We start from the raw sequence: 25,858 nt of genomic DNA, 5'->3' as shown, positions 1-25,858 counted from the left end.
TTTCTCTGATGTCACTTTCCTTTCTGACTATATTCCCACTTTCATCTGCAAGCCTTGATGGTATCCATCAGTTTCCTTTTGCCTTAAAACATCCTATATAATAACTTCATAATGCCTCTGCTATGCTCAATGTCTGTGTGAAAATCTCCCTATTCTCGTCTTATCTTCTTAAACTATCTTTTTGACCTTCAGTTTTCCAGTACACCTGTTCAAGGTCTTTAATCTCTGCCTTATCCTTTATAAGACAAAAAAAGTGCTAAAAACTTGTCAATTGTTGTCAACAAAATAATTTTTCACCCTTTGAACATAAAACTGCGGGTGATGAACTTTGTTAAGGCGATAGACTTAATAGGAAGGGCATTTCAATATTAAGGGGAATATTAAAAAGCTTAAATGAGGTAAAACTAAAGTATCTTTATAGGGCCCCAAATATATGATTCTGTATTTGAGCAGACTCTCATTCCTGTTGGAAAAAAAAAAAAAATCCTACCTTGCTTTTAAATCGCTTTGTGAGCATTTTCTGGGATACAATAGAGCATACAATTACAGAGATATGGTAGAAGATTTGTTGAGGGCTTACAAGACAGTGAGATGCAACATGTCCCTTAAGATTCACTTCCTCCATTCATACTTTAATTTCTTTCCACCGAACCTTGGTGAGGTCAGTGATGACATAGGGAAAGGTTCGATCAGGACTTATTAGAAATGGAAAGGCGATACAAAGGGAAATCTGTGTCCCAACATGCTTGTCAATTACCGCTGGCAAGTTATTACAGATGTTTCGGAGCCATCTTATAGTGCAAGTCTTCGAGGAAAACGTTTTAAGAAGGTAAGACTTTTTATTATATAAAGTCTTAAATGCAAGATAAATACAATTTTAAATACTTAATATATATTTCTGTTGTTGTGTATTTTGGATTATGGATGATTTGGGTTAAAATTACACCAAATATAATAATAGAAAACCACAAATGAACAGTGAAGTATATAGCCTATGCAGTATGTTGTGGGAAGTTCATGTCCTCTCAAATAAATGTTACATGATAGAGAACAATGAGCTTTAGATTCAAAATCAGCATATGTAAGTAAACTAAAAACACATTTTCATTTCTGAAATAAAATTTAAATTTGTTGTACCGTGTAACTGGAGCTCACTGTCAAGGCTCTCACCAGGTATTACTTTGGCATGTGTCAAAAGCCTACTCCTTTCTCCTTCTATGATATATTACAGCCTCATTTTGTCTATCTCAACTTATTGTGACCTTGTGACCGATTCTTTTCTCGAACCAGCTGTTTTTCTTCACCAAGCCATTCCTCATCCAGAAGTCAAGGAGATGTTCCGCTTTTGTGTTCCTTCCGCCATACCCATGTGGTCTCATTACCTCACATCCAGTCCTGTTTGTCCCGATCTGGCATTCAGGTATACTATGATGAAGTCTGTAACTATAGATGGCCTTATCTAGATCATCCCAGAACTGGGTTTTATCATCTTGATTGCACTGGTCCATGGTGAGTACATCTGTACCAGCATAACCTTTTCCTTTCCTAGATGCATAGCCACCTGTATTTATTTATTTACATTTTATGGCCTTCATTGGACCACTCTAGCCAACTTTATACAAAGGTTTTTTTTTAGTTTCCTGTCAGCCCAGTACTTCTTCATTCTCTCTGATCTTATCCTTCTTTCTTCATCGGAAATCACACTTCCTATTTTCTGTTTGTTTCCTTGTAGACTGTTTCATTAGAAGCTACTCTCCAGTGTCCATCTTTTTGGTATGATTTGTTGATGCATGTTCTAATGATTCTTCTCTCTATCTCGAGTATTTTGTCTATTTGTGCAGTGTTAGTTGTTTTGAAGATGGTTTCGCTTGCGTATGTTATTTCTGCCACCTGTATTATTCTTTATTTTTTCACTGACATACTGGATCTCAGTGATCCCGTCCAGGTCATTTACCCCGATGAATCCAACTCCATTTCTCGTCTCTTTGTTGTTACGCTGCCAGTGTAGGGTATATTGTTTTATTTAAGGTCAATACTTCATAACACCTCTCCTGCGAACCGTGCGACCTTGCAGCAGTAGGGAGGTTTGTGCATCTCAGGGAAGCAGATGACTGAGCCACAAGTGCAATCATATCGGATGGGTACCTGTCGAGAGACAAGACTAACAAATGGGGCTGGTGAACTAGATGTTAGGCCCCTTTAAACAACAATCAGACACTAACAAATGGATCATCAAAAAGGAGGAGTAGCAGCCCTTCGGAAGTTGCAAGGGTGGCATTCTAGAAGACTGACTGATATGGCCTTGTAATAATACTTAATATGACTTAGCTGTGCTGATACTGCTACATGGCTGAAAGCAACAGGAAAACTACAGCCATAACAAACTCCCGAGGACATGCAGCTCTCTGTCTGTATGATGTACTGATGATGGGTTCCTCCCGGGTAAAATATTCCGGAGGTAAAACAGTCTGCCCATTCGGATCTCCCAGTGCGGACTACACGAGAGGGGGCAATCATCAGGAAGATGGATACTGACATTCTGCGAGTCGGAGTGTGGAATGTTAGAAGTTTGAAATCATTGTGGTAGCATATGAAATAATCATGTTGATCTGTATTGATGAACGACTACAATTACAATAGAATGAACATAATATATGTGTGTTGATTAGGTAGATATTCTTTTTCATCCTACTGTTAACACTGCTGTTGGCAGTCATCATTTAGTAAGCTGCTTGAAGCGTTGTCACATCCGGTATAGGTCCCGCAAGAAGAGCTTGCCGAAACTCAAACGTGCGCAGAGACCAATATCTGTTGGCGAAGTTTAAGCTCGTTGCGGGGCTCCTGTGTGTCACCCGAATGCTGATTACCGGGCTCATTGTTACTCAACCGCTCACTGAGAGGCACATTGTACAGCATTTTATCACGCGTGTATTGAAAAGAAGTAAGAAGTGAGTGCATGTATTATTAATATTTTATTTATATTTCGTACGTGAATTTATTGTAGTATGATATTCAGTGTACGCAGCGATGCCCCCGTTTCGTTCTAAATTAGGGAGTGCTAAAACTTTACACAGTCAAACTAGAGAAGTTATTTATAATGTGTATAAATTCATAAAAAAAGAAACACACCCCACTGGAAATTTATGTGTGATTCAAAAGAAAGTGGCCGAAGCAACGGGTGTGTTGGAAAGGTCCGTGCGGAATGTAAAACGAGACGCAAAGAAGATCGAAAGGGGTGAAGTGGATTCATTTTCAATGCCTGGAAAGAGAAGACCGAAGTCTGTCAAGAAGTGTGAATTAGACGATTTTGAGAAATGCGCGGTCAGACGCACGATTCACAATTTTCACAATACCGAAGGCAAGAGACCAACGCTTGAAAAGATCCGTAAGAAACTGGTTGAGGATATACAGTTTAAAGGTTGTGTAAGAACACTAAGCAAGATAGTTCGAGGCCTAGGTTTTCTATGGAAGAAGACAGAAGACATGCGTAGAATACTTATGGAGAAGCCTGACATAAGGCTCCTATGTGTGCAGTACATACAAAGCATAAAGCGGTACCAACAAGAGGGTAGGCCTATTGTTTACACTGATGAGACGTATTTGCATAGTTCGCAGCATAAAGCGGTACCGACAAGAGGGTAGGCCTATTGTTTACACTGATCAGACATATTTGCATAGTTCGCACACCAAGTCAAGAGCTTGGAGTGACAGTACTCTTCATGGACTGAGGTCACCTATCTCGTAAGGGCAACGATTAATAGTGGTACATGCCGGTTCAGGTACAGGTTTCGTTCCAAATGCTTCGTTGGTTTTCAAATCCAACCAAACAACAGGGGATTATCACGATGAGATGAACTATAGAAACTACGAGAAATATCTGACAGAGAAATTAATTCCTAATTTGCCACCCAACTCTGTAGTCGTGATTGATAATGCTTTCGTACCATAATATTTAATGTGAGCGCGCACCTACATCACCATGCAGAAAAAGTTATATGCAGGATTGGTTGACTGATAAGGGTATTCCGTTTTCTACAGAGATGATGAAACCCCAACTGTACGCTTTGATTAAATCCCATAAATCACGCTATAAGACATATCAAATCGACAGACTACTTGCTACATATGGGCATACGATTTTCCATCTACTGCCATACCATCCAGACTTGAACCCAATCAAAATGATTTGGGCTCAAGCTAAAGATTATGTAGCACAAAAGAATGTTACTTTCAGACTCGATAATGCAAGAACATTGCTGATGGAAGGAATTGCGTCAATTGGGGCAGAAGAATGGTCGAGTCGATGTAGGCACGTAATCGACATTGAGAATAAGTACATTGCGAGCGATTACATAATGGATGAAGTATCAGACAGCATAATCATTAATCTGGAGGACAATAGTGACAGTGACAGAGAGAGCGTTAGTGATAGCGCGGATGACAGTGAAGGCAATATGAACAGCTTTCAACCTCTTTCAGAAAATGCGGACTAGAACAAGCCAATGGGTAAGTTAACTGCTATTTTACGTTCACATAATTCTTAATCTATTCACGAGTTATATTTTTTGGGCTTATGCCGTGTAAATAATTGTAAACGCACTCAACATTTCAAAAGGAACCTTGCCTTTCTTCATCAGGAGACAAAAAAGAAAGGCAAGGTTCCTTTTGAAACATTGAGTGTGTTTACAATTATTTACACGGCATAAGCCCAAAAAATATAACTCATGAATAGTTACACAGGCCGTGAAAGTCTAAATGATAATAATTCTTAATCTCTTTGTTTGTTATTGTTATTATTGTTATTTCATTCAATGTTTCTGATTCTGCATGTCCAACAATATCATTATGCTACAGGGTAATGTGTCCTGGCTCTGGTTATAACTACAATAAGGCATTACATACACGTGCTAAGATTTCACTCGAACGCTGGTCACAGTTCAGCTGGCCAGACCGCAAGCGCAGACGGTTCATTAAGAACTGCTGGCAGTAAAGCAATTTAGCGAAGTAAGGGGGGCGTGCAGTGCTACTACCAAGCCCATCTGAATACTGCCGATGTTCTGCGCAGCTTTCTTTGGCAAGCTCTTCTTGCGGGACCTATAATTTCTAACACTTTTACATCCGAGGCTTGTTTTAGTTTTGAAAGCAACATTAATTTAACTTGGTGCAGTTGGCTTGCTAAGCCTAACACTCCAGAGGGTTTTCTGTCAGGGTAATCTCCTTTAGCCTTTGGCAGTTCGCTGCCACATCTACAAGGCAGCAGCACTTTGATGAATTTATGTGCTATTTCCTATACAACGGCTCCATTAGGCCTCCTAAGGAAGAACTACTCAGCCCTTAGCCATTGGTTCTCCCATAGTTTGTCAGATTTGCTATTGGCTGCCTGACGATCGGCCAGACAGTCGCAGGTAGTACCGTCTACTGTCACATATAGCAGCAGGATTGCTCCTGACCTGACACTGACACTGAAATGAGAATTAGGAAGATAGTGGAACCTTTGCTTGAGGAAGAACAACACGGATTCAAGAAAGATCGAAGTACTATGGATCTCATTTTTGCCATAAGAATACTTACAGAAAAGTACTGGGAACATGGAAAAGAATCTTGGGATTACATTTTTGGGCATTGAAAAGGCCACAACAGTGTCCCTCAGAATAAGATTTTTTTTTTTCTTCACAAGTTGCTTTACGTCGCACCGACACAGATAGCTTTTGTGATGACAATGGGTCAGGAAAGGGCTAGGAGTGGGAAGGAATTGGCCGTGGCCTTAGTTAAGGTACAGCCCCAGCATTTGCATGGTGTGAAAATGGGAAACGACGGAAAACCATCTTCAGGGCTGCCAACTGTGGGGTTAGAACCTACTATCTCCCAAATACTGGATATTGGCCGCACTTAAGCGAATGCAGCCATCGAGCTCAGTTGGAACAAGATGTGGGAAAGCCTGGAAGACCTCGAGGTGCCAAAGTACCTGACTGACAAAGTGAAGATGTTATATCATAATTGCTACAGCTGTGTTCAGATAGGCAACGGAAGATCAAAATGGTTTGAAACAAAGAGAGGTGTCCAACAGGAAGTGCCCTATCACCACTCTTGTTCATAATAGTAATGAACAAGAACATATAAAGTCTATCAAAAAAATGGACAGCAGGCCAATGTCCTGGTATTTCCTGATGATGTGCTATTATGAGGAGGAACAGAAGCTGAAGTACATAAAAAACTGACTGAATGGAACAATATATGCAATAAATTTGAGTTGAAGATAAGCTAAACAAAGAATGTAGAAATGAACATCAACAGGTAAAGAACAAACTCAAATCTCTTTTTGAAAGGAGCGAAACTAGAATCAGTTTCTCACTTCAAGTACATATTAGCAAATAACAATAATTCAATATTCAGTATACACTGACTTAGCAAATGTCATGGGATAGTCACCTAATAGCATGTGTGGTCTCCTCTGACCCTGCGAACTGCAGTGAGATGCCGTGGAAGTGAGTCGACAAGCCCCTGGCACAGTCAATTAAAATTATTTTCAAGGTCCACCTATTCAATACAATGACGTTTTATTGTGATTCAATCACATGTCAAATTCACCTATTCCAGATGTACACAGACTGGACATATAACGAACTGCCGGAATTTTAAGAATTTTATATTACAGCAATCAATTGTAACATAATTTTAACTTATCCCATGTATCATCAAAATAATGTATTTTATAATGTGTTAAAATGTGTTTTAGAAGTTTTAGGAATATGTATATATTTGTTTAATTTGTACTTAAGGCTGATGATGGCACGTAGATGCCGAAACTAGTACCATATGACATGCGATTGAATCACAATAAAACGTCATTGTATTGAATAGGTGGACCTTGAAAATAATTTTAATTGACTGTAAGTCCACTTCAATACAGAACCCAATGAAATTCATAACTATAAGTTCCTGGTAGTCCTCTGAACACAGCTGACACCAAATCGTTTGCAGAGCGGTCGCCAATGCTGGTCTGTTCGTGGGTGCAGGATCCATGGCACAGAGCCTGTGTTCCGGGACATCCCAGATATGCTCAATAGGGTTCATATCGGGGCTCTTGGATGGCCATGGCAGTCGTTGGACCTCCGCTGGATGTTCATGGAACCATTCCCGGGTGACGTGGGAGCGATGTGGCGGCGCGTTATCATCTTGAAACACCGCAGAACCGTCTGGGCGCTGGAAGGCCAAAAATGGGTGGAGATGGTCACCGAGCAGCTCAACATACCGCGTACCATTCAAAGTCTCTTCCAGAACAACTAGAGGGCCCATTCCATACCAGGAAAATGCACCCTAGACCATAACAGAGACACCAGCGCCCTGGACCACACCTTCGAGGCAGGCGGGATCCATCGCTTCAAATGGTCTGGGCCTTACACGGTGCTTCCCATCAGCATGGTGCAGTTGAAATCTTCATTCGTCCGACCATATCACGTTACGCCATTGTTCCAGTGTCCATCCCTGGCGACTGGCGACAAATGCGTGTCGTCGTGGCCGATGACGGGTTAACAGTGGCACCCGTGTACGGAGCCAGCTCCCATACCCCATAGAACCCATGTTCCTACGGATTGGCCACTGGGAGACGTGTCTAGCACGGCCTGTGTTGAATTGAGCCGTGATTTGTCGCACAGTTGCCCGTCTGTCACTAATGACAATCCGTCTCAGATGTCGCCGGTCACGGTCATCGAGGGTGGCTGGACGGCCAGTCGTTCGTCTGTTGTGGACGGAGACTCCCGCATTCAACCATTCATGATACACCCTGGACACGGTTGATCGCGTGAAGCCGAATTCCCGCACCACTTCCGAAATTGCAGTTCCCATCCGTCGGGCACCGACCACCATACCCCGTTCGAACGGTGTCAGCTCATGACGACATTCCATGTTACACCTGTCACGTGCACAGCCACTGCTCACAAGGTCTCCTATACAACTGCTGCTGGCACAGGGGGCATGTGGTGCACAGACAACACACCTGCGCATCAGTGCTCCGCTATCCCATGACATTTGCTCAGTCAGTGTATTTATATTCTGTGTATTTAAGTGTTCAGGTAGTATACATCATCTCCATTTGCTTGCACTATAATAGCAGATTTCATGTGTGAATTATAATCTGGTATTGAATATGTTATTTATTTTTTCATTATATTGTCTCCAGGGAAACATATTTTAGGCCACAAATGCTTTTTTTTTCATTGGAGCTTGGAGCTTTGGACTTAGTTCAACCGGCTATATGTCCACACATACAGATAACAGAGCAAATGTCAAAATATTGATTATGTCACGCATTGTATACGTGTTTTTAATGATGGGTTCAACATTAATGGGTTTTTTTTTAGAATTTGCTTTATGTTGCACCGACACAAATAGGTCTTATGGCATTGATGGGATAGGAAAGGCGCAGGTGTGGGAAGGAAGTGGTCATGGCCTTATTTAAGGTACAGCCTCAGCACTTGTCTGGTGTGAAAATGGGAAACTACAGAAAACCATCTTCAGGGCTGTCGACAGTGGGGTTCGAACCCACTATCTCCCGGAAGCAAGCTCACGGGTACGCACCCCTAACCACATGGCCAACTCGCCCGGAAATAATAACAGTAGTTTAAACACTAATACTTCGTTGTCACGACAGACGGATTTCATATTTAGGCTGTTCCTGACTCCTGCTCAGTATTTATCGCCGAGTAGATATTTTGCCAAACATAATCGATTGTGGAGTTTACGCTATCGCTTTTGTTGCCTCTGACACTTCATCTGAAATGCTTCAGGAGAACATGACGTCAATGAAGGTACGAGGTCCCACTTGAAAGAATTTTCGATCATCAAAGGCTGTGAGAATTTTGTGTGTTAAATCAACTGTTTAAATGAGCTCCATGAGGAAGACGGAAAGATTAAACAAAGGCAGAAGTGGCAAACAAAAAATACGCAGTTACAGAGACAAACATTGAAGCTAAAACAATAGTTTCAAGAAAGATTAACTGTGAAAAGTTAAGTCACAGGACAGAGGGAGTAATTTGCAGACCCCCTAAGTTTAACATAGGAATATCAAAAGACGCGGAGTAAATGGGACAGGTTAAGATAATAATATGGGACGAGGCAACCATGGCTCCCCGTTGCACTCTTTTAGCAGTAGGTCAGCTACTTATAATGAACAACAAACAGCAGACCTCAGTCAGAGCCTGGCAGAAATATCTCACTTTTACAGAACAGATGTTATCCAGTCAAGTTTAAATATTCTACTATATGTCCCAAAATTAAGATTTAACTTCACTGAACGGCTTCTAAACCTTGAAAATGGTGAACTAGGCCAAATGGTACTATTGAGATATTGAGATTCAACAAAACAGTATTTCAAAAAAATATTGTAGGGGAGACCGGGGCTAGTTGTTACACAGGGCAAGTTGTTATATTCCAATTTTAAATCAGCCGCCAGCATTATACCCTCGCCCTTCCACCAGATGGTGTCACTTGCTGGTCCGGTTCTCCTTTCAACCCCGCCACTCGTGATATTCAGCCACACAGCGTTTATGTGAGCAAACGTGTATTTTGTGTCTCCGAGTAATTATTTTTGTTAACATAATATTGTTTCATAGCTTCTAAGCATCAACAGATTTGGATTAAATACTTATATCAATATTTCATCAACATTTGAGGTAAATAACAGTATATTCACAAAACCTGAATTGTGATAAAACGGTGTTGATGTAAGCTGCGAAACAAAATGGCGTCACAGATGGCTAATTGTTACAGTAAGCTGGGGGCAAGTGGTTACACTGAATTTTTATGTAGATCAAGTATGTAGGATGCATATAGCTAACTTTTTACAGGCAATATGAGGAATTATAAATGGAAGACAGATAGAGGCAGTACGCCAAAAAAGTCGTACATGGAGGCGGCGAAGCAAGTTTTCGCTGGTTCATGTTCCCTATGGAAGGCGGCACAAACATATGGAATAAATTTTATGACGTTACAGAGAATCTGTAATAAAATTGAGAAAGGAACGTCAGGTAAGCTGTTTAGTTTCCATCATTCAGATAATGAAATTAAATTCATTCAATCATAGATATGCTAAAATGTTGCTTTATTTATAGTGGTAAGATAAAATTATTTGTTCCATTTTTCATGTTACACGTTACATTTTACCGTAATCACATTTCCTTAATAGTTGCCATATTTACTTGTGTATTAGACCCCATTTTCCCCCCACTTTTACAGCCAAAAACAATAAAGGGGGGTCCAATATGCGACAACCTCAAAAATTTTTTGCAGCGAACACATGACTAGGTTATAAAGAGCTATAAAGTGTACGTGTAAACATTCTATACTATTCTTTAACAAACTTAGAATGTATTTAAGTTATACTGGCTATTTTCGTCGGAAGGCAGTATTTCTAAATGTAAAAAAGACAAAAAATGGTGAACACGGTTTTTAGGCCTACGGTACATATAAGTCTGTTTTAGTTACTCATATCACGTCATTCGTTACACCTCATTCATTCCTCTGGTGAGGTTGACGTCAGGAAGGGCATACGGCCGAAAAAACTCGCTACGAAGATTCGTCTCACTTCATACTCGATCCCGTAGAAGAAAGGGATAAGGGTATCGTGTTATCATATAACTTAAGTATTGATACAAAAGAACTTAATGGCCAGTCATTTGTCTCTGTCAGTTCAGCAGTAGGCCTAACCACACAGTAAACCTGATCACTGCTTTCATTTGAATTATTGCCTTGCGCTGCCAACTTCCCTGCCTTGCTACCGGCGTGTCAGCATTCTAAGTGACGTTATCTTCACTGCTATCTCTCGTCAGTCGCGTCAGCCATGCTTCATTCTCTTTGCTTTGAGCCATGCACTGCAATCAAAAGCATTCGAGGGTGCGCCTTTTTGAACTTTTTCAAAATAATTCCGTCCCCGAATATAGAGTCTAAACAGTGTAAATCTATTCCCAGATGGTCTCTGATATTCCCAGTTGGTGTATACGTAGCAGAAGCCACTCATTCCGAATAAAGCCGGGCTGTAGAAGGCATGCCAAACCATCAGCTGTTAACTAGTGTATGTTACGAGTTGTACTTCCGAATGTAATACGTAGTAACTGGAAACGTTCTTTTGATAACCGCAGCTGTTGAAACACAGACCCTTATTTTTAAGTATATTTCATGCTTGTTTTCTACATTTATCACATCAAATTTGCATAAACAGCTGTCCATGAGATAAGACAGACCACACTGTTTAGATAGTGAGAGTGCCAAAAGTTTGACGGGAAAATAAAAATAAATAACAGGAAAATATACCGCATTTATGGATATCTACAGGTGTGGCGGTAAAGCATTTTATTATCATAATGTTTAATTTTGTACGTTCGTTGTCTCTTTTTTTCAATTATTAACGCATACCCTAGTATGTTTTGTTTGGCGTCTCCGGAAATCGTTTATAAAGTACGTGGGGACATAAAATTATTATTATTATTCTTATTTGTTAGGTACGTTGGTGAGTAAAACGATCGTTTTCATTGGATAGCTCTTATCACGTTTTAAACTTACTTCTCGCCAAATATATAACCCTATATTGGCCCAAGTTACGCGATATTAAACGACCACTTTGTTAATGATCTGGCCTGCTGTATAAATAGCAACAACCCCGAATATTTCTCAACTAAAGTAAACTTGTTTCCTCATCCCGAGGTGGTACAGCTCTTTTTACACACACCCCCAGTGGAGGGCAGTTACATGTACCACTTTTACTGCTTATCAACCTTCCTGCCATTCGTAAATCTCTGGCAGTACGGTACCGGGAATCGAAGTCAGACCCCCGAAAACAGCAACTAATTGTGCTAACCATTACGCTGGCGGACATTATTAACTACAAAACACAGACATATAGCATGATTGATGCATGCTTGCAATGTGCGGGTTGAACACAAAGCTAGGCCTATTCATCTATTTGTGCAACGTCATCAGAGCTGCAGTAGACCGACGCTACAGAGGCGGACATTTCTTAACTACGAAACACAGATGTACCGCATGGATTCGGCGAGTTTTCATTGCGTAGGTCGTACGGACGAAACTATTCACAAATTTGTGCGATGCCATCAGAGCTGCAATAAGACTTGTACCCGCTTCGAAGCGGAATCGTTATCGTTCTCTGACGAATTACGTTGGGAGGTCTTTAGGTGAGATTTATTTTTTCATTTTCTTCGTCTTGAAAAGCCAGGGGGGGGGGGGGGAGGGGTCTACATGAGTAAATACGGTAATACAAATATTTCCCCTTATGTCTACGGTATTTTCAGGATCTGGACAGTCCATTGTACCTAGTGTAGGATACAAAGGACCTCGTCAAGTCTTCTCTGATTACCAACATTCTGATCTTGCAGAATACATAGAGAAAGCATCAAAACTTAATCAAGTTGGTTCTATGACATCTGCGGAGGGGGGTACCTTAGTTACCACTGTGTGTGTGTGTGTGTGTGTGTGCGCGCGCGCGCGCGCGCGCGCGTGTGTTTTTTTCTTTTTTTTTTTCCCCCAAGAAAGAACTTCAGAGATCATTTTATAGCTAACGAACCCAAAGGAAGTGCGGGATCTCCAAATAAATCAGGATGGATGACAGGTCAAGATTTCCAGTCCTTTATGAGACATTTCATTACTCACTCCAGGGCTACCAAGGAGAAACCAGTTCTTCTTCTTCTTCTTGATAACCATCAGTCTCAACTTGATATTTCAGTTCTCAACCTCGCAAAGGAAAATGGCGTGGTATTGCTTTCCTTTTCACTGCACATATCTCACAAACTACAGCCCTTGGACAGATCTGTTTTCGGACCTTTCAAGAATTTCGTGAGCTGTGCTTTTGACGCATGGATAAGAAGTAATCCTGGAAAAACTTTTTCCATCTATGATATCCCAACCATAGTGCGTCAGTCGCTACCCAAAGCTGTCACTCCTAACAACATCAAATCTGGGTTCCTAGTTACAGGCATATGGCCCTTTAACAGCCAGATCCTTTCAGACGATTATTTCTAGCCTTCTGCTGTAACTGATCGTCCACTCCAAGAAACCAACAGAGATCAGTGTTCTGGGGATCTAGATACTTTATTGCCAGTTTTGAACAACTATGTATGCAGCGACTCTTCTGCATCGTCTCCTACACCAGGACCTTCTTCAACTACTCTTCACGTAAGTCCAGAAGAATTAAGGTCATTTCCTAAGGCAGGACCTCGTAAGACTGCACATGAGGGGAGGCAGAAAAGCATGAATCCAGCAAACAGCGTAACTTGTTCACAGAGGGACATAAAAAGTAGAACATGTGGCAAAAAAAAACAAGAAAACCGTCTGGAGAACAGAATCATCGGAGGAAAACGACGACTGCTTTTGTATTGAGTGTGGTGAGCCTTACTCGCGCTCTAGGCCACCAACAAAATGTCTTCAGTGTACTCGATGCCACCAATGGGCACATGTCCGTTGTGCCAAATTCGACAAGTTCTATATTGCAAGTGATAAAAATCATTGTTATCCGTATTGAAGATACTGAATGTAGGATGCTAAAAGGTTTGTCTTTTCCACCTATTCAATACATATAAATTTTATAAATTAGGAATTTATTATTGATTCCACTTGAGACATGTTTCACCCTTCATTGAGGGCATCATCAGTCAAAATATCACCTCAAGGTAAAAAATCAGGTAACTGGTTAGTAGTTGACATGTACAAATTAATACATATTATTAATACAATTACAAAAATTAAGTATGGGAAATAGTTGTACAAAAGTGATGGTTGAACATATAGGTTTATAGATGAAAAGTCAGCACCAATGCCTAAAATAAACATAGTAGAGTTTGGCAGTGGTGCTCTGGAGAAACAGTTGACGCAATCATAGGAAATAAAACGTTTAAAAATATTTACATTATAACAAAATTTATGTTTATTTTAGGCATTGGTGCTGACTTTTCATCTATAAACCTATATGTTCAACCATCACTTTTGTACAACTATTTCCCATACTTAATTTTTGTAATTGTATTAATAATATGTATTAATTTGTACATGTCAACTACTAACCAGTTACCTGATGTTTTACCTTGAGGTGATATTTTGACTGATGATGCCCTCAATGAAGGGCGAAACATGTCCCAAGTGGAATCAATAATAAATTCCTAATTTATAAAATTTATATGTATTGAATAGGTGGAAAAGACAAACCTTTTAGCATCCTAAGTTCTATATTTGCGTGAACTGCAACTATGGTGACGACTTCGAGTGTGAGGCATCAGATTAGTTGAGAACAATGAAAAATTCATATTCCTTGATGAAGTGTGATCAAAAAATTAGCAATGTCACAGTAATATAACGTAAAATAACATACTGTCACCAATATATCCATAATAAATAAATAATTAATATATTTAGGGTGTGTACTGTTTTCAAACCCCTGCAACAAGAAGCCCCATATAGTGTAACAATACGCCCCCTAATGGGGTAAGTTGTTACGCTATACATATTGACAAATAATTGCAAAATGCAAAAAAAAAAATGGCTGAATGACCGTAAAAAAAAACTGTTTAATTTAATCTGAAGGACAGTAATAACCCATTACGTCGGTGTTCATATGCCACGTACGGTATGTGGGAAGTGAAAAATTATTTTAAAACATTGTAACAACTAACCCCGGTCTCCCCTACGTTATTCACTTGGTGGTTCTTTACATCCAAGTGAGAGTACAATGTTTTCCGAAGTAGCAATTTCTTCTTTCACAAAAATGAACAAGTTAACATCATCAACCAATAGGTTCCGAATAGTTTGATAGGTGACCAAATAACGTATGTTAGCATTGCCTCCATAATGTGCGATCATGTTAATGAAGTTAATAAAGCTGTTTTATGCAATGGTAAGGTAAGGGTTATTCTGCCCGAAGGCAGGTCCGAACCTCCGCAGAGGTGTTCCTGAGCTGGAGTTTACATGTGGTAGAGTGGCCAGTTCCCTTCCGCTCCTCCATTCCCTTACCCCCAACCAACAGCACGTGGCACCCATCCAACGCCTGAACCACGCCCAATGTTGCTTAACTTCGGAGATCTCACGGGATCCGGTGTTTCAACACGGCTACGCCCGTTGGCTTATGCAATGAAATGAGATTGAATCTTCAGAAGCAAAACAAAAATATCGTTCATGCAGAAACTCAAGACGGACTCAGCTTCAAGAAGAAAGTGTTGTATACCAAGAATAGATTTAGAACCTGTAAATCCGGGTATACCATTCGTTCTTAAATGGATAAGTTCTGAATAAGTCACCAGGATAAATTTTAAAGTTGGGATAAATCTCCCCATTCCAGTGTTTTGGACAGTTATACATGGCTTTCTCAAGAGTATCCAGATCCATTAACCTATTTAACAGGCACTCTCTATCAGTTATTCTAATACCTACCTTCCTTTTCTTCTTTCTCAGATTTTTTATACAGTAGAAGTTCGATATAGCGAGTGCAGCATATAACGAGAACTCCGTTATAGCGACGACTTTTTTCTGTCCCTTCAAAATTCCTATATTAAACCGTGTATCGTCCTTCGATTACAGCGAGAACCCTATCACTGGCGCATCCGTTATTACGAGCGATTAAGCGTGCGCTATTTTTTCCGTTGCCGATATTTATGCACCCCAGCGATGATATTTCATGCGATCGATTACCTTCGGCATCGTTTTCTCGCTATGTGCACTAGCGATTTCCCTCGTCGACATTCAAAGGCGATGTCGGAGTCGATTAGTAATACCCGTCGACAGCTGTTCCGTAAAAAAAATCGAAATGAAGGAGAGCATATTTTCGTAATAAATGCGTAAATAACATGTCCAATAACGGTTGTTAACTCGTTAAAAATTAAAGCCAACTAAACGACTGCTTAATTTTGAGGCTAAATACTGCAATGAAGAATGGAATACACCTCGAGATATGGCAGAGTGCTTAATTGATTTCAGAGGTTAGTTTATATTTTGTCGCGTCTGGTTAAATTACGGAAAGGCTATTATGAAAATTTATAGCGAGAAAATTATACTTTCTCTATTGGCGCTTGAAGTGTGTTTTCATCATACGTAGAGTACGGTTAAGTTAGGATACATGGCGCTGTTTGAGTAAGAAAACTGAAACGTTTGCAACAAAATGCGATTGATCTACTTCGGTACAGTACAGTTTTCTCACTTTGTGCATTTGCGAGCTCTCTCGTTGACATTTTAAAGGCGATGTTGGAGTTGATTAGTAATACCCATCGACTGCTGTTCTCTAAAGAAAATTCGAAATGAAAGAGGATAACACGTTTTCATAATAAATGCGTAAATAACGTGGCCGGTAGCAGTTGCTAACTCGCTAAAATTAAAGACTGAAATAAACGATATCTTAATTTTAATGTTATATACGGGAATTAAGTAAGAATGTGATACAGCTCAAGATATGGCAGAGTACATCACTGATTTCAGAGGATATTTCATATCTTCTGGTGTCTAGTTACGGCTATTTACATGTAAATTTTTCGCGAGGTGGTTTCTTTCTCTACATGCGTTTCTAATATGTTTTCATGATAGGCTACATATACGGTTAGGTTAGGTGACGCTGTTTGAAGAAGAAAGCTGAGGTGTTTGCCACAGAAATCTCTGGAGTGATACCGTATTTCTCCGAATCCAAGACTTTTTTTTCTTTTCTCAGAATCTCATGCGAAAACTCAAGGGTTGTTGCATTCGCGGCCTAATAGTAAGTTACTGGATACCACTGGCAACTACCGCGGTAAACACGCTGCTTCTTTTCACACGCGCACAGAACTCGTTGACAATAAACGACCGCCTCTTTACTACACATCGCTAGCCACGACAACCGGTTGTACAGTGCCTGTGTGTTTCTCAAATCTGCAGAATGGCATCAAAACATGCGACCCTTCGAATTCTTAGAAAAGCCATGGCTACTCAGTGACAGTGTCATAACGCGTCTATTGTACATGACGCTTAGTAAAATTAAGGTTTATAGACAGCAGGAATATTTTCGTGATAGATAGTCGTATTGTAAAGATACGTGGAAAAGGTATTGCCGGCAATTTTTCAACGGGTTCTAGTCGATATTATGATGCCAATTTTAAGTTAATGTTTATTAAACACTCGGAAATGTAGAATAATTGTGCAGCCGCAAGAAAATACGGCATAGGCCTAACTAAAGCCAATATTTGGCGTTAGCGTGAAGACAGCTAAAAAAATGCGTACTCTACAAAAAATGCATTCAGTGGTCCGCAACAAGGACGCTTTAAAGAAGTAGAAGATGAAATTGTGAGGTATGTGCACGAAAAAAGCAAGGGCGGAATGGCCATACCGTTGCGCAATAAACTCGTTCGTTGACTTTCAACGTTCGCAATTAGGCCTATACATCGCTAGCCGCTGAATTTGGCCGAACCCGACAAGCGAGACGTGCGTGTAGCAGTAGCCGGTTATATCTGACGCTGCGTAATAAAAGTAACAGTTTTATAGACAGCAGGAATAATTTCCTGATGGATCGTTGTATTGTAGAGACGCATGGAATAGGTATTACCGGAAAATTTTCAACGAGTTCTTTTCAGTATTATGATGCCAATGTTAAGTTAATGTCCTCAAACCCGCAGAAATAAAGAATAATTGTGCAGCCGCAAGAAAAAAAAAAATACGGCGTGACGAAAGTCAATGTTCGGCATCTAAAAATGCGTAGGCCTACTGTACAACAAGGCATTCATATGATTTTACAAATTTCTTTTTGAGCCTGATATAAATTTTTTGAAGGATTCGGAGAAATACAGTACTATATTTTTTTCAGAATGAAATTAAACATACACTTTCACGTAGTATCGGATTACAAAAAATAACAAACAAGTAAGCCGTAGTGTGGATATCATCTGCGGGAACGCAAGTTTTGAACAAATTGATTGCCGTTTCATACCAATTTTAATGTACATGAAGGGTTTTCCGACTTTTATACAAAAATCTGATATAACGACAATCCATTATAGCGAGTAAATTTTTCGCCGTTATGAATTCTCGCTATAACGGACTTCTACTGTATTTACCTGAGGGAACGCAAGTATGAAGAGGGGAGCACCCACAACTCACTTTCATTGATTTCAATATGTCGCACACAGCAACGTAAACCTCAACAAGGAAGTTTGATATAGACTAGTATGTTTTTCAGCATTGATATAGACAGAGTGAGCAATGTATCTGTAAACAAGTTACTAAACCTCTTATTCTAATGAACACGACATCCCCTCATATTTGTGGCCCAAAAATGCACTTTGAATCATCTCCTAAAACCGTTGGACATAGTTGTTGGCATTTAACATTACATATCCGAGCCTGACACCAGAATGTCAGTGATTCTTCATAAACTCTAAGAATTGTATCCAATTTCAATCTTAAGAAATATAATTTTTGAAATATGTAGAAATCATGGGACCAGGATAAAAGCCTTTTAACCCCAAAAATGTACCATATGTATATATCTTAATGTTAAGTATTTTTTTGGTATAGTGGCATTCACTAACATGTTTTCAGCATTGATGTAGACAGAGAATAAGCTGGGTATCTGTAAACAGGTTACTGAACCTCTTATTCTAATGAATACGATGTCCCCGCATATTTGCTGCCCAACAACGCACATTGAAACATCTCATAAAACTGTCGGATATAGCGTTGACATTTAACACAAATATTCGAACTTGACACCAGAATGTCAGTGATTCTTGATAAACTCTTTGAATTGTATCCAATTTCAAACTCAGCAAATATAATTTCTGAAATATGTAGAAATAATGGGGCCAGGGAAAAAGCCCTCTAACCCGCAAAACTGTACCATATGTATATAATTTAACTTTATGTAAGTATTTTTTAGAATAGTGGCATTCATGTTTATTTTAATGGCATTCTTGTTTAATTTTAATTATTTTTTTCCCTAGTTGCTTTACGTCACACCGACACAGATAAGTCTTATGGCGACGATGGGACAGGGAAAGGCTAGGAGTGGGAAGGAAGCGGCCGTGGCCTTAATTAACCCCTCAGCATCGCAGCCATTTAAAGAGCTTCCTACCTCGCAGCCGGACGAGATATCTACTACGCGCGACTGAAATACATTGATTCACTTAAAGCGTTACTACAAGTATAAGAGTAGCCCGATATTCACGAAATTTGGAATTCCTTATGATAGAACTATGTGCATGCAGATAATCACATAATTGTTTCACATTTCCTTAGTGATTTAGTTTCGTGTGATAGAGTTCGAAGCACTCTTCGAGACACAGACCCAAGTCACACTCCTGGCAGCAGTACACCTACGTCTTCTTTTCGCCGTGTTTTGAACACACAATACAATGTCTCTGAGGTTTGGATTTCTCACTCTTGGGTGCTAATTTCCTGATAAAATGTCTTTCCTGCAACCTTGGAACTGTATTATCTGATGCGCGCCAGCCTTGAATATTTCGTTCCCCGCCCGAGCGAGCGTATTTTGTAAACAAACCTTCCATCAGCTGAACCGATAAGACAACGGCTCAATGTTTGTCCCTGTGACTTGTCTGAATATTATTAGAGGATTTAGAAATCAGAATTCACTGTTGAAAACTTCCCTTTGACATGTATAATTATTCAAACTCTCCCACACAAAATTTCCAAGTACTGGTTCCTCCTCATCGTCACTCTCATCATTTACCACTGCATCCGCCACAACCAAATCATCTATTTCATGATCACTGCTGCTAATACTATCACTGCTACTTCCGACTGAACTTTTATCTGAATTATACAATATTTCAAGCACGTTACTGTCAGTCAAACCACGGCTGGAGCTAGCCATTGAGGGCGGCGCGTCACACGGGCTGATGAAGCTGCAGCGAGACTGAAAGCAGCAGGACAAAACTGAATGAGGGGGATAATATTTATGACGAAACAAACCAACTCGATACATATTTCAGATAAAAGGTCGAGACATTGTCTTTCAAACGAGATATATACCATGAACAACTGGTTCTTGTATCGTATGACAGAAAGCAGCACTAACTCATGCCTACACAGAGCGCTGTGGAGATTTACGAAAATATTACAAGCCGCGAAATAAAGACAAATATAACAAATAAGCTGCACTCTTAATGTAAAAATAGAGCAAAGAACATCACGCAAAAAGACGAACTTCTCAGATCATTTCTTTATTTCATTCTGTGGGAAAGAATGAAGCAAACAGACTTTTAAAAAAAGCAGAGATTAGTGCTCAGACTTACTTGACAAATACTTATCCTTGCAAAAACAACTACATTTTAACGATTTTAAATTCTTATTTACAACACTGACAAACCCGAAAATATCTTCTTGGAAACAAAACAATTTGCATACCTATAATTCAAAAACTCTTCGCGCTATAGCCGTAAATGCGAAACCATGTATGGGTCTATACCACGTAGAGGATGACAGCTACGGAAGAAAAGAGGGTCTATACCACGTATAGGGGTCGGCACTGAGGGGTTAAGGTACAGCCCCAGCTTTAATTTTAGTAGTATTTATTCTGTACAGTTGCTATTAAGAAGGTTCTTCAACAGCTGAAGATGACCTATTCAAAGGTCGAAACCGGTACTGTCCTTTTATGTAAATAATATTAACACTATGTAAAATAAAGTCTTGATTAGGTGGTGAACTCATCCTTCATACTTGCGTGCTTGAACTATCAATACGGACTATGAAGCTAATAGATTATAGTATGGTTGGTGCATACAGCAAAGCGGATTACAATGGTAGAACTGCTGCAAGATTGTGTGCGGAACGTTTTCCAAACAAACGTACTCCACGTCATTCCACGCTCGTGGCCATCGAGACGAATAAGAGAAGCCGGACAGTTCCATATAGGTAGTATGAAGAGTATGGCGTATAACACTCCTGAAATGTCAGAGGAGGACCTCATCTCTCGAGTCCATGGAGCGATTGAAATTCTTCAAAGACAACCGCATGTACTGGGTCATGTGCGCGAGGATCAGCACCGCAGATGTAGTCTCTGCAATGACGTAGGATGTACACAGTTCGAACTCGTTTTTAATGAACCCGATGTGCTACTCATGTTGAGTTAGTTGACGACATGTGGTGCGCACACCCATCTCACACTTTGAAGCGCTACAGCATCCAAGCCGTGCATTTCTGGATATGGGTTCCTTCTTGAAAACTGATCAATTTGCCTCCCGCACAACATACTAAGCATTGTCGTCGTTTTTTTGGGACACCCTGTATGATGATACAAACATGTCTGTACATCAGCAGTAGGTCACTTTCAAATCAAATCAAATCGAATCAAATCAAAACAAATCAAATTAAATCAAATCGCCTTTAGTAACTTCCTGACAAGTTTTAAAGAGCTCTTAAAATTTGTAGAGAACACAACTTCAGTTCTTAAAGTGACACATCAGTTGATATTTTAATTTGAGTTGCTCTACTTTGAGATATTTGAATCTATCAAATCCTCACCCAGAAGGATTGATCTTTTCTTTTTTATTTCCTCCCTAGCTTGACTATGTTACTTACTGTCTTTTATCAAATATGGATTAATAAACATTTACAGACCACTTTCCCAGTTTCAACACCTGACTGACTAATACTAGACCAAAAGAGCTACCAACACTCCACTATCATTCAAACTGCCAAGGCTTTTATATATGTACTCAAGGCAGAATTTGAAATAGGGGATATGAAGAGTTAAGATCACAGTGGTTTCCCAAATACAATAATTACCACTTTCAATTTATGATGACCCTACATGCATAAGATGTTAATATTTTTTAATTAGCTTCCTTCTTGCTCTCGCAGAAGCTTAGGCCTCTACATACAACCTATGATACAACACTCCCCATATTCATATGCCTTTATAAAAACAAAGTTTTCCCGCACTTTGTTTAGTTTCACACAACAAAATCACAAAAAATAACATGTTTAATACTGTCGGCTATAAAACAAACAATATAAAAATAAACTGTCCCACCAATGTAACCACAGAATAAGTTTTGTCCCTACCTTTAATTTAAATACATAACAATAGATCAAGCTACTTCTGACAAAAATGTACTAACGTACGCAGTACACTATCACCTTTATTTTATGCACATCGCAGCTATGTTATCATTAAAAATATATACTTGAAGTATTTATTCGTTTTTGGCTCATTAAAACAGCATCATTGTCATCTTATCCAGTCTTCTCAGTTACTAGACATTTTAGCGTAAGATTTGGTATAGGCCTAAGGCAAAATATGTCATAGGTTGACAGCCATGGAATAACTAAGTCAATGTCATTCAAAGCCCAGATTTTAGGAAAATAGGAAATAAATATATAGCTGCAGTAATCTGCCACTCTGAAGCCTCCGCGGCTCAGGCGGCAGCGCGCCGGCCTCTCACCGCTGGATACCGTGGTTCAAATCCCTGTCACTCCATGTAAGATTTGTGCTCGACAAAGTGGAGGCGGGACAGGTTTTTCTCCGCATTTCCCTGTCATCTTTCATTCCAGCAACACTCTCCAATATCATATCATTTCATCTGCCAGTCATTAATCATTGCCCCAGAGGAGTGTCACAGGCTTCGCAGCCAGCACAATTCCCATCCTCGCCGCAAGTTGGGGGCTTCATTCATCCCATTCCTGACCCGGACATTGACTGGAAAACAAATTGTAGGTTTTTCATTTTCAATCTGCCACTTTACATGAATCTCCTGAGTGCAGCATTGCCAATCTAGTCATCTGATCTTTCACTCAATACCTTGCAACACCAACACTTTCTTACTAGGTTACTGTTCTCCCCACACAAAACCTCTTCTTTCCATGTTTACACAATTGTTTGATGTATCATGGCTACGTGAAACTCCATTAACAGCTCTGCAGCATAAATGACGTTATAGTGAGAGGTAAATAATACAGATTTTATAACGTAACACTTGCACAACAGTGATGTGTTCGATATGAATGCCAGGCAGGGACTCATCGTCCTGACCTAGAAATATATTTATTTTTATAAATTATCATCATAGATCCTGTGACAATCTTCATACTTCCCATGGATACGAACACCACCATTGGCTGAAATTCATAGAATGTGGCATCACTCCCAAAATTATAAAAACTGCTAACTGAAACAATGTATCTGCTGTTAGGTCAATAGTCTGACACGAAAGAGTGGCCGCATGTTGTGGATCTATTTTAAGAGGATCTATTGTATACACCCCTGACTTATTTAGACCAATGGTTTTTGTCACTAGTCATGTCATCATGTAGCTGGAAGCTGCCTCTGTGGATCAATGGTAGAGTGTCGGCCTCCAGATTCCAAGATAGCGGGTTCAAACCCGGCAGAGGTAATCGGATTTTTGAAGGGTGAAAAAAGTCCATTCTACACTCCATGTCGTACGATATTGGCACGTAAAAGATCTCCGGTGACATATTTGGTGTTTACCCGACAAAATGAATTAAATCTCAGCCATAGACACCCAAGAGAGTTTCGGTTTACTCGGTCTGCCATTTAGTAGGCCTAGAGTAAGACAGAATGTCGAAAATGACGAGCAGACAGCCAGATGGCATCAAATTGAAATGTCTGCACACGGTAGCTGCGGCCCTATGACTGTTATTATTATGAAGTTGGAGAACAGTTGGCAACAGCTCAGAGGAAGTAACTATGCTGCTAGCAACAAAAAACAATCATGCAGCGGTGAGATGTAGTGCACCGCAATGGAATACCAAATAACTAGCCTGCAGAGCCGATATAGGAGTTCTACCTATTGCTGAGGCAATGCATTCTGCGTTTCACCCTATGATTCACCATTTTCACACATAAATACAACAAATACTACAGCAAATTGAGCCCATATGATTTTCAAGTGAAATTTCAAAACTATGAATAGTACATACCGCAAGTTGAAAAATTAGTCGGCAATGCCAATATACACTATGCTGTGAAAGTTCAATCGCTTTCCTTAGGATTGGTTTGGATAGATTTGGCTGAGCTTGTTGTTCGTAAAGTTCAGCCAAAACACTTGCAGCCTCAAACTTGACGTCATCAAAAGTATTGATTATCTGTGAAAGAAGCCACTGAAAAGAAAATAAACACACATATTGTCAGTGAGAATAAATTCAGCAACAAATCAAAGATATGATTTTCTGACATAACATTGTGCAAAAAAGAAAGAAAAAAAAACAGAATTCAAAAGTAAACTTGAAAAATAATTTACTATACAATTAAGTAACGAACTGTCCACAGTAAATATTATCAAACCAGACTGTACCAATAATAGTTCCAATGTAAGTGAAAAGTTATTAAAAATAGAATATGTTTCATCCAATTAAATAAACATCTTCAGATTCTTTGTTACATCAAATAAAAATTAATCACTTGGGAAATTAATTACAAGTATTGCACATAATTTACTCTTCTTTTCCCAACTCTGCAACAAGTGTATATTTATCTCTAAACTGTTACAAATCTCAAGACATGATTTTCTGACATAACACACAACTGACTTACGAATATAGCATAGCATAAAATACATGCACCATAACATTGCTTCAATTCTTGTATAGCATATTATATAGCCTATTATTCTTGTCCATTATATACATAATAATATTCAGTCTACTGTGTTTAGCCTTTTCTAAATATATATATATATATATGCCCATCACAGGTCAACATTAAAGACTATGGTTTTAAATAATCAAATACAAATGTCAGAAAAATTTACAGTAACATTAAAATACAAGTTAAATAATGATAAGTAATAATAATAATGTTTGTTATGAAGTGCACAACTTGTTTACCACCAATTCATATTATATATTAACAAGGTTAAGGAGATACAATGATTTATTGACAGTTACACTATGCTGCTTTCGAAATATGTAACAGCAATATGCAAAAAGTATACGGTTATAAAATATGAGAAATACAAACACAAAATCCTTGTTCTTCTAACGGATGTCCTAATAAGGTGAACCAGGTAAACAATGACATAAATCATACCAAAACATTCTCATTATGAACACATAAATGCAGCCACTGTTCCAACTGTAACTATAAACTACAATAAACACACTTTGTCAGACATAAAATTACAAATAACTTAAATTTCTTACAGCTTGCTCCAAGTGACTTCTAGCCAAATCTATGTTCTTCGTGTGAGTTAATAAGATATTGCCTAATTGTAGGTGTGTACGCGCTTCAACTCTTGGTGGAGGCTTAAAATGAAAAACAGCTTGCAAACACTGAATACATAATTTAATATTAGGAGGACTCGACGTCCTAAAATTTTCCGCCAACCCCAATAACGACAAGTACCAGGCGTCCTGGGAAGACGCCATAGTTCCAGCCGTTCGCCACTCTCCTCCTCAGCGCAAGGTGTTGATGATTGATGTTGTTGTCTTTTGAATTCGTAGCCTTCTATATTGGTCGAGTCTATTTACTATAGACCAATATCTGAAGAATCATAACTAAAACATAATGCAGCCCACTAAACGAAATATTTATTTATTGTTGTAGATGAAAAATGTTCAATACGGCTTAAGCAGCACGTTTAAGGGGAACTACTGTCGATAATAGTTAACTAGAGCTGGGAGTGGAGCTTGTCTTGTCTTGCGGATATTTATTTGGGATTCAAAAGACTTTTTCCCAGTCACAAGATTATTAATATGTTACACTTATATCACAAAAACACACGTTTACAACACGAATGTCCGATTGTAGCATGTTCACACGAAGATAGATGCACTTAAGGAAGTAAGATTATATCGGGTATGAGGAGGGTTATGGAGGTAGTACATTCAGGACTGAGCAAAGACACAAAGAACTTAGTAAGCTGGAATAGGA

At 39.3% G+C, this 25,858-nt stretch overlaps 1 protein-coding gene across 1 annotated transcript in view; it reads right to left on the bottom strand.

The window, feature by feature from the left end:
• Mau2 (Mau2 sister chromatid cohesion factor) overlaps positions 1-25,374 on the bottom strand; it is a 205,268-nt gene extending 179,894 nt beyond the window's left edge. The window contains exons 1-2 of the mRNA XM_067146626.2: positions 25,129-25,374; positions 23,908-24,087 (exon numbers count right to left, since the gene is read on the bottom strand). Coding sequence (XP_067002727.1) covers positions 23,908-24,087; positions 25,129-25,353 — 405 coding nt within the window. The 5' untranslated portion in view covers positions 25,354-25,374. The remainder of the gene's footprint in view (positions 1-23,907; positions 24,088-25,128) is intronic.
• Between the last annotated feature and the right edge of the window lie 484 nt (positions 25,375-25,858).

The sequence above is a fragment of the Anabrus simplex genome, chromosome 4 (genome assembly GCF_040414725.1).
Source record: "Anabrus simplex isolate iqAnaSimp1 chromosome 4, ASM4041472v1, whole genome shotgun sequence".
NCBI classification, from domain to species: Eukaryota; Metazoa; Arthropoda; class Insecta; order Orthoptera; family Tettigoniidae; genus Anabrus; species Anabrus simplex.
Note: the sequence above shows the minus strand (reverse complement) of the source record. Positions and strands in the feature narration are given on the sequence as shown.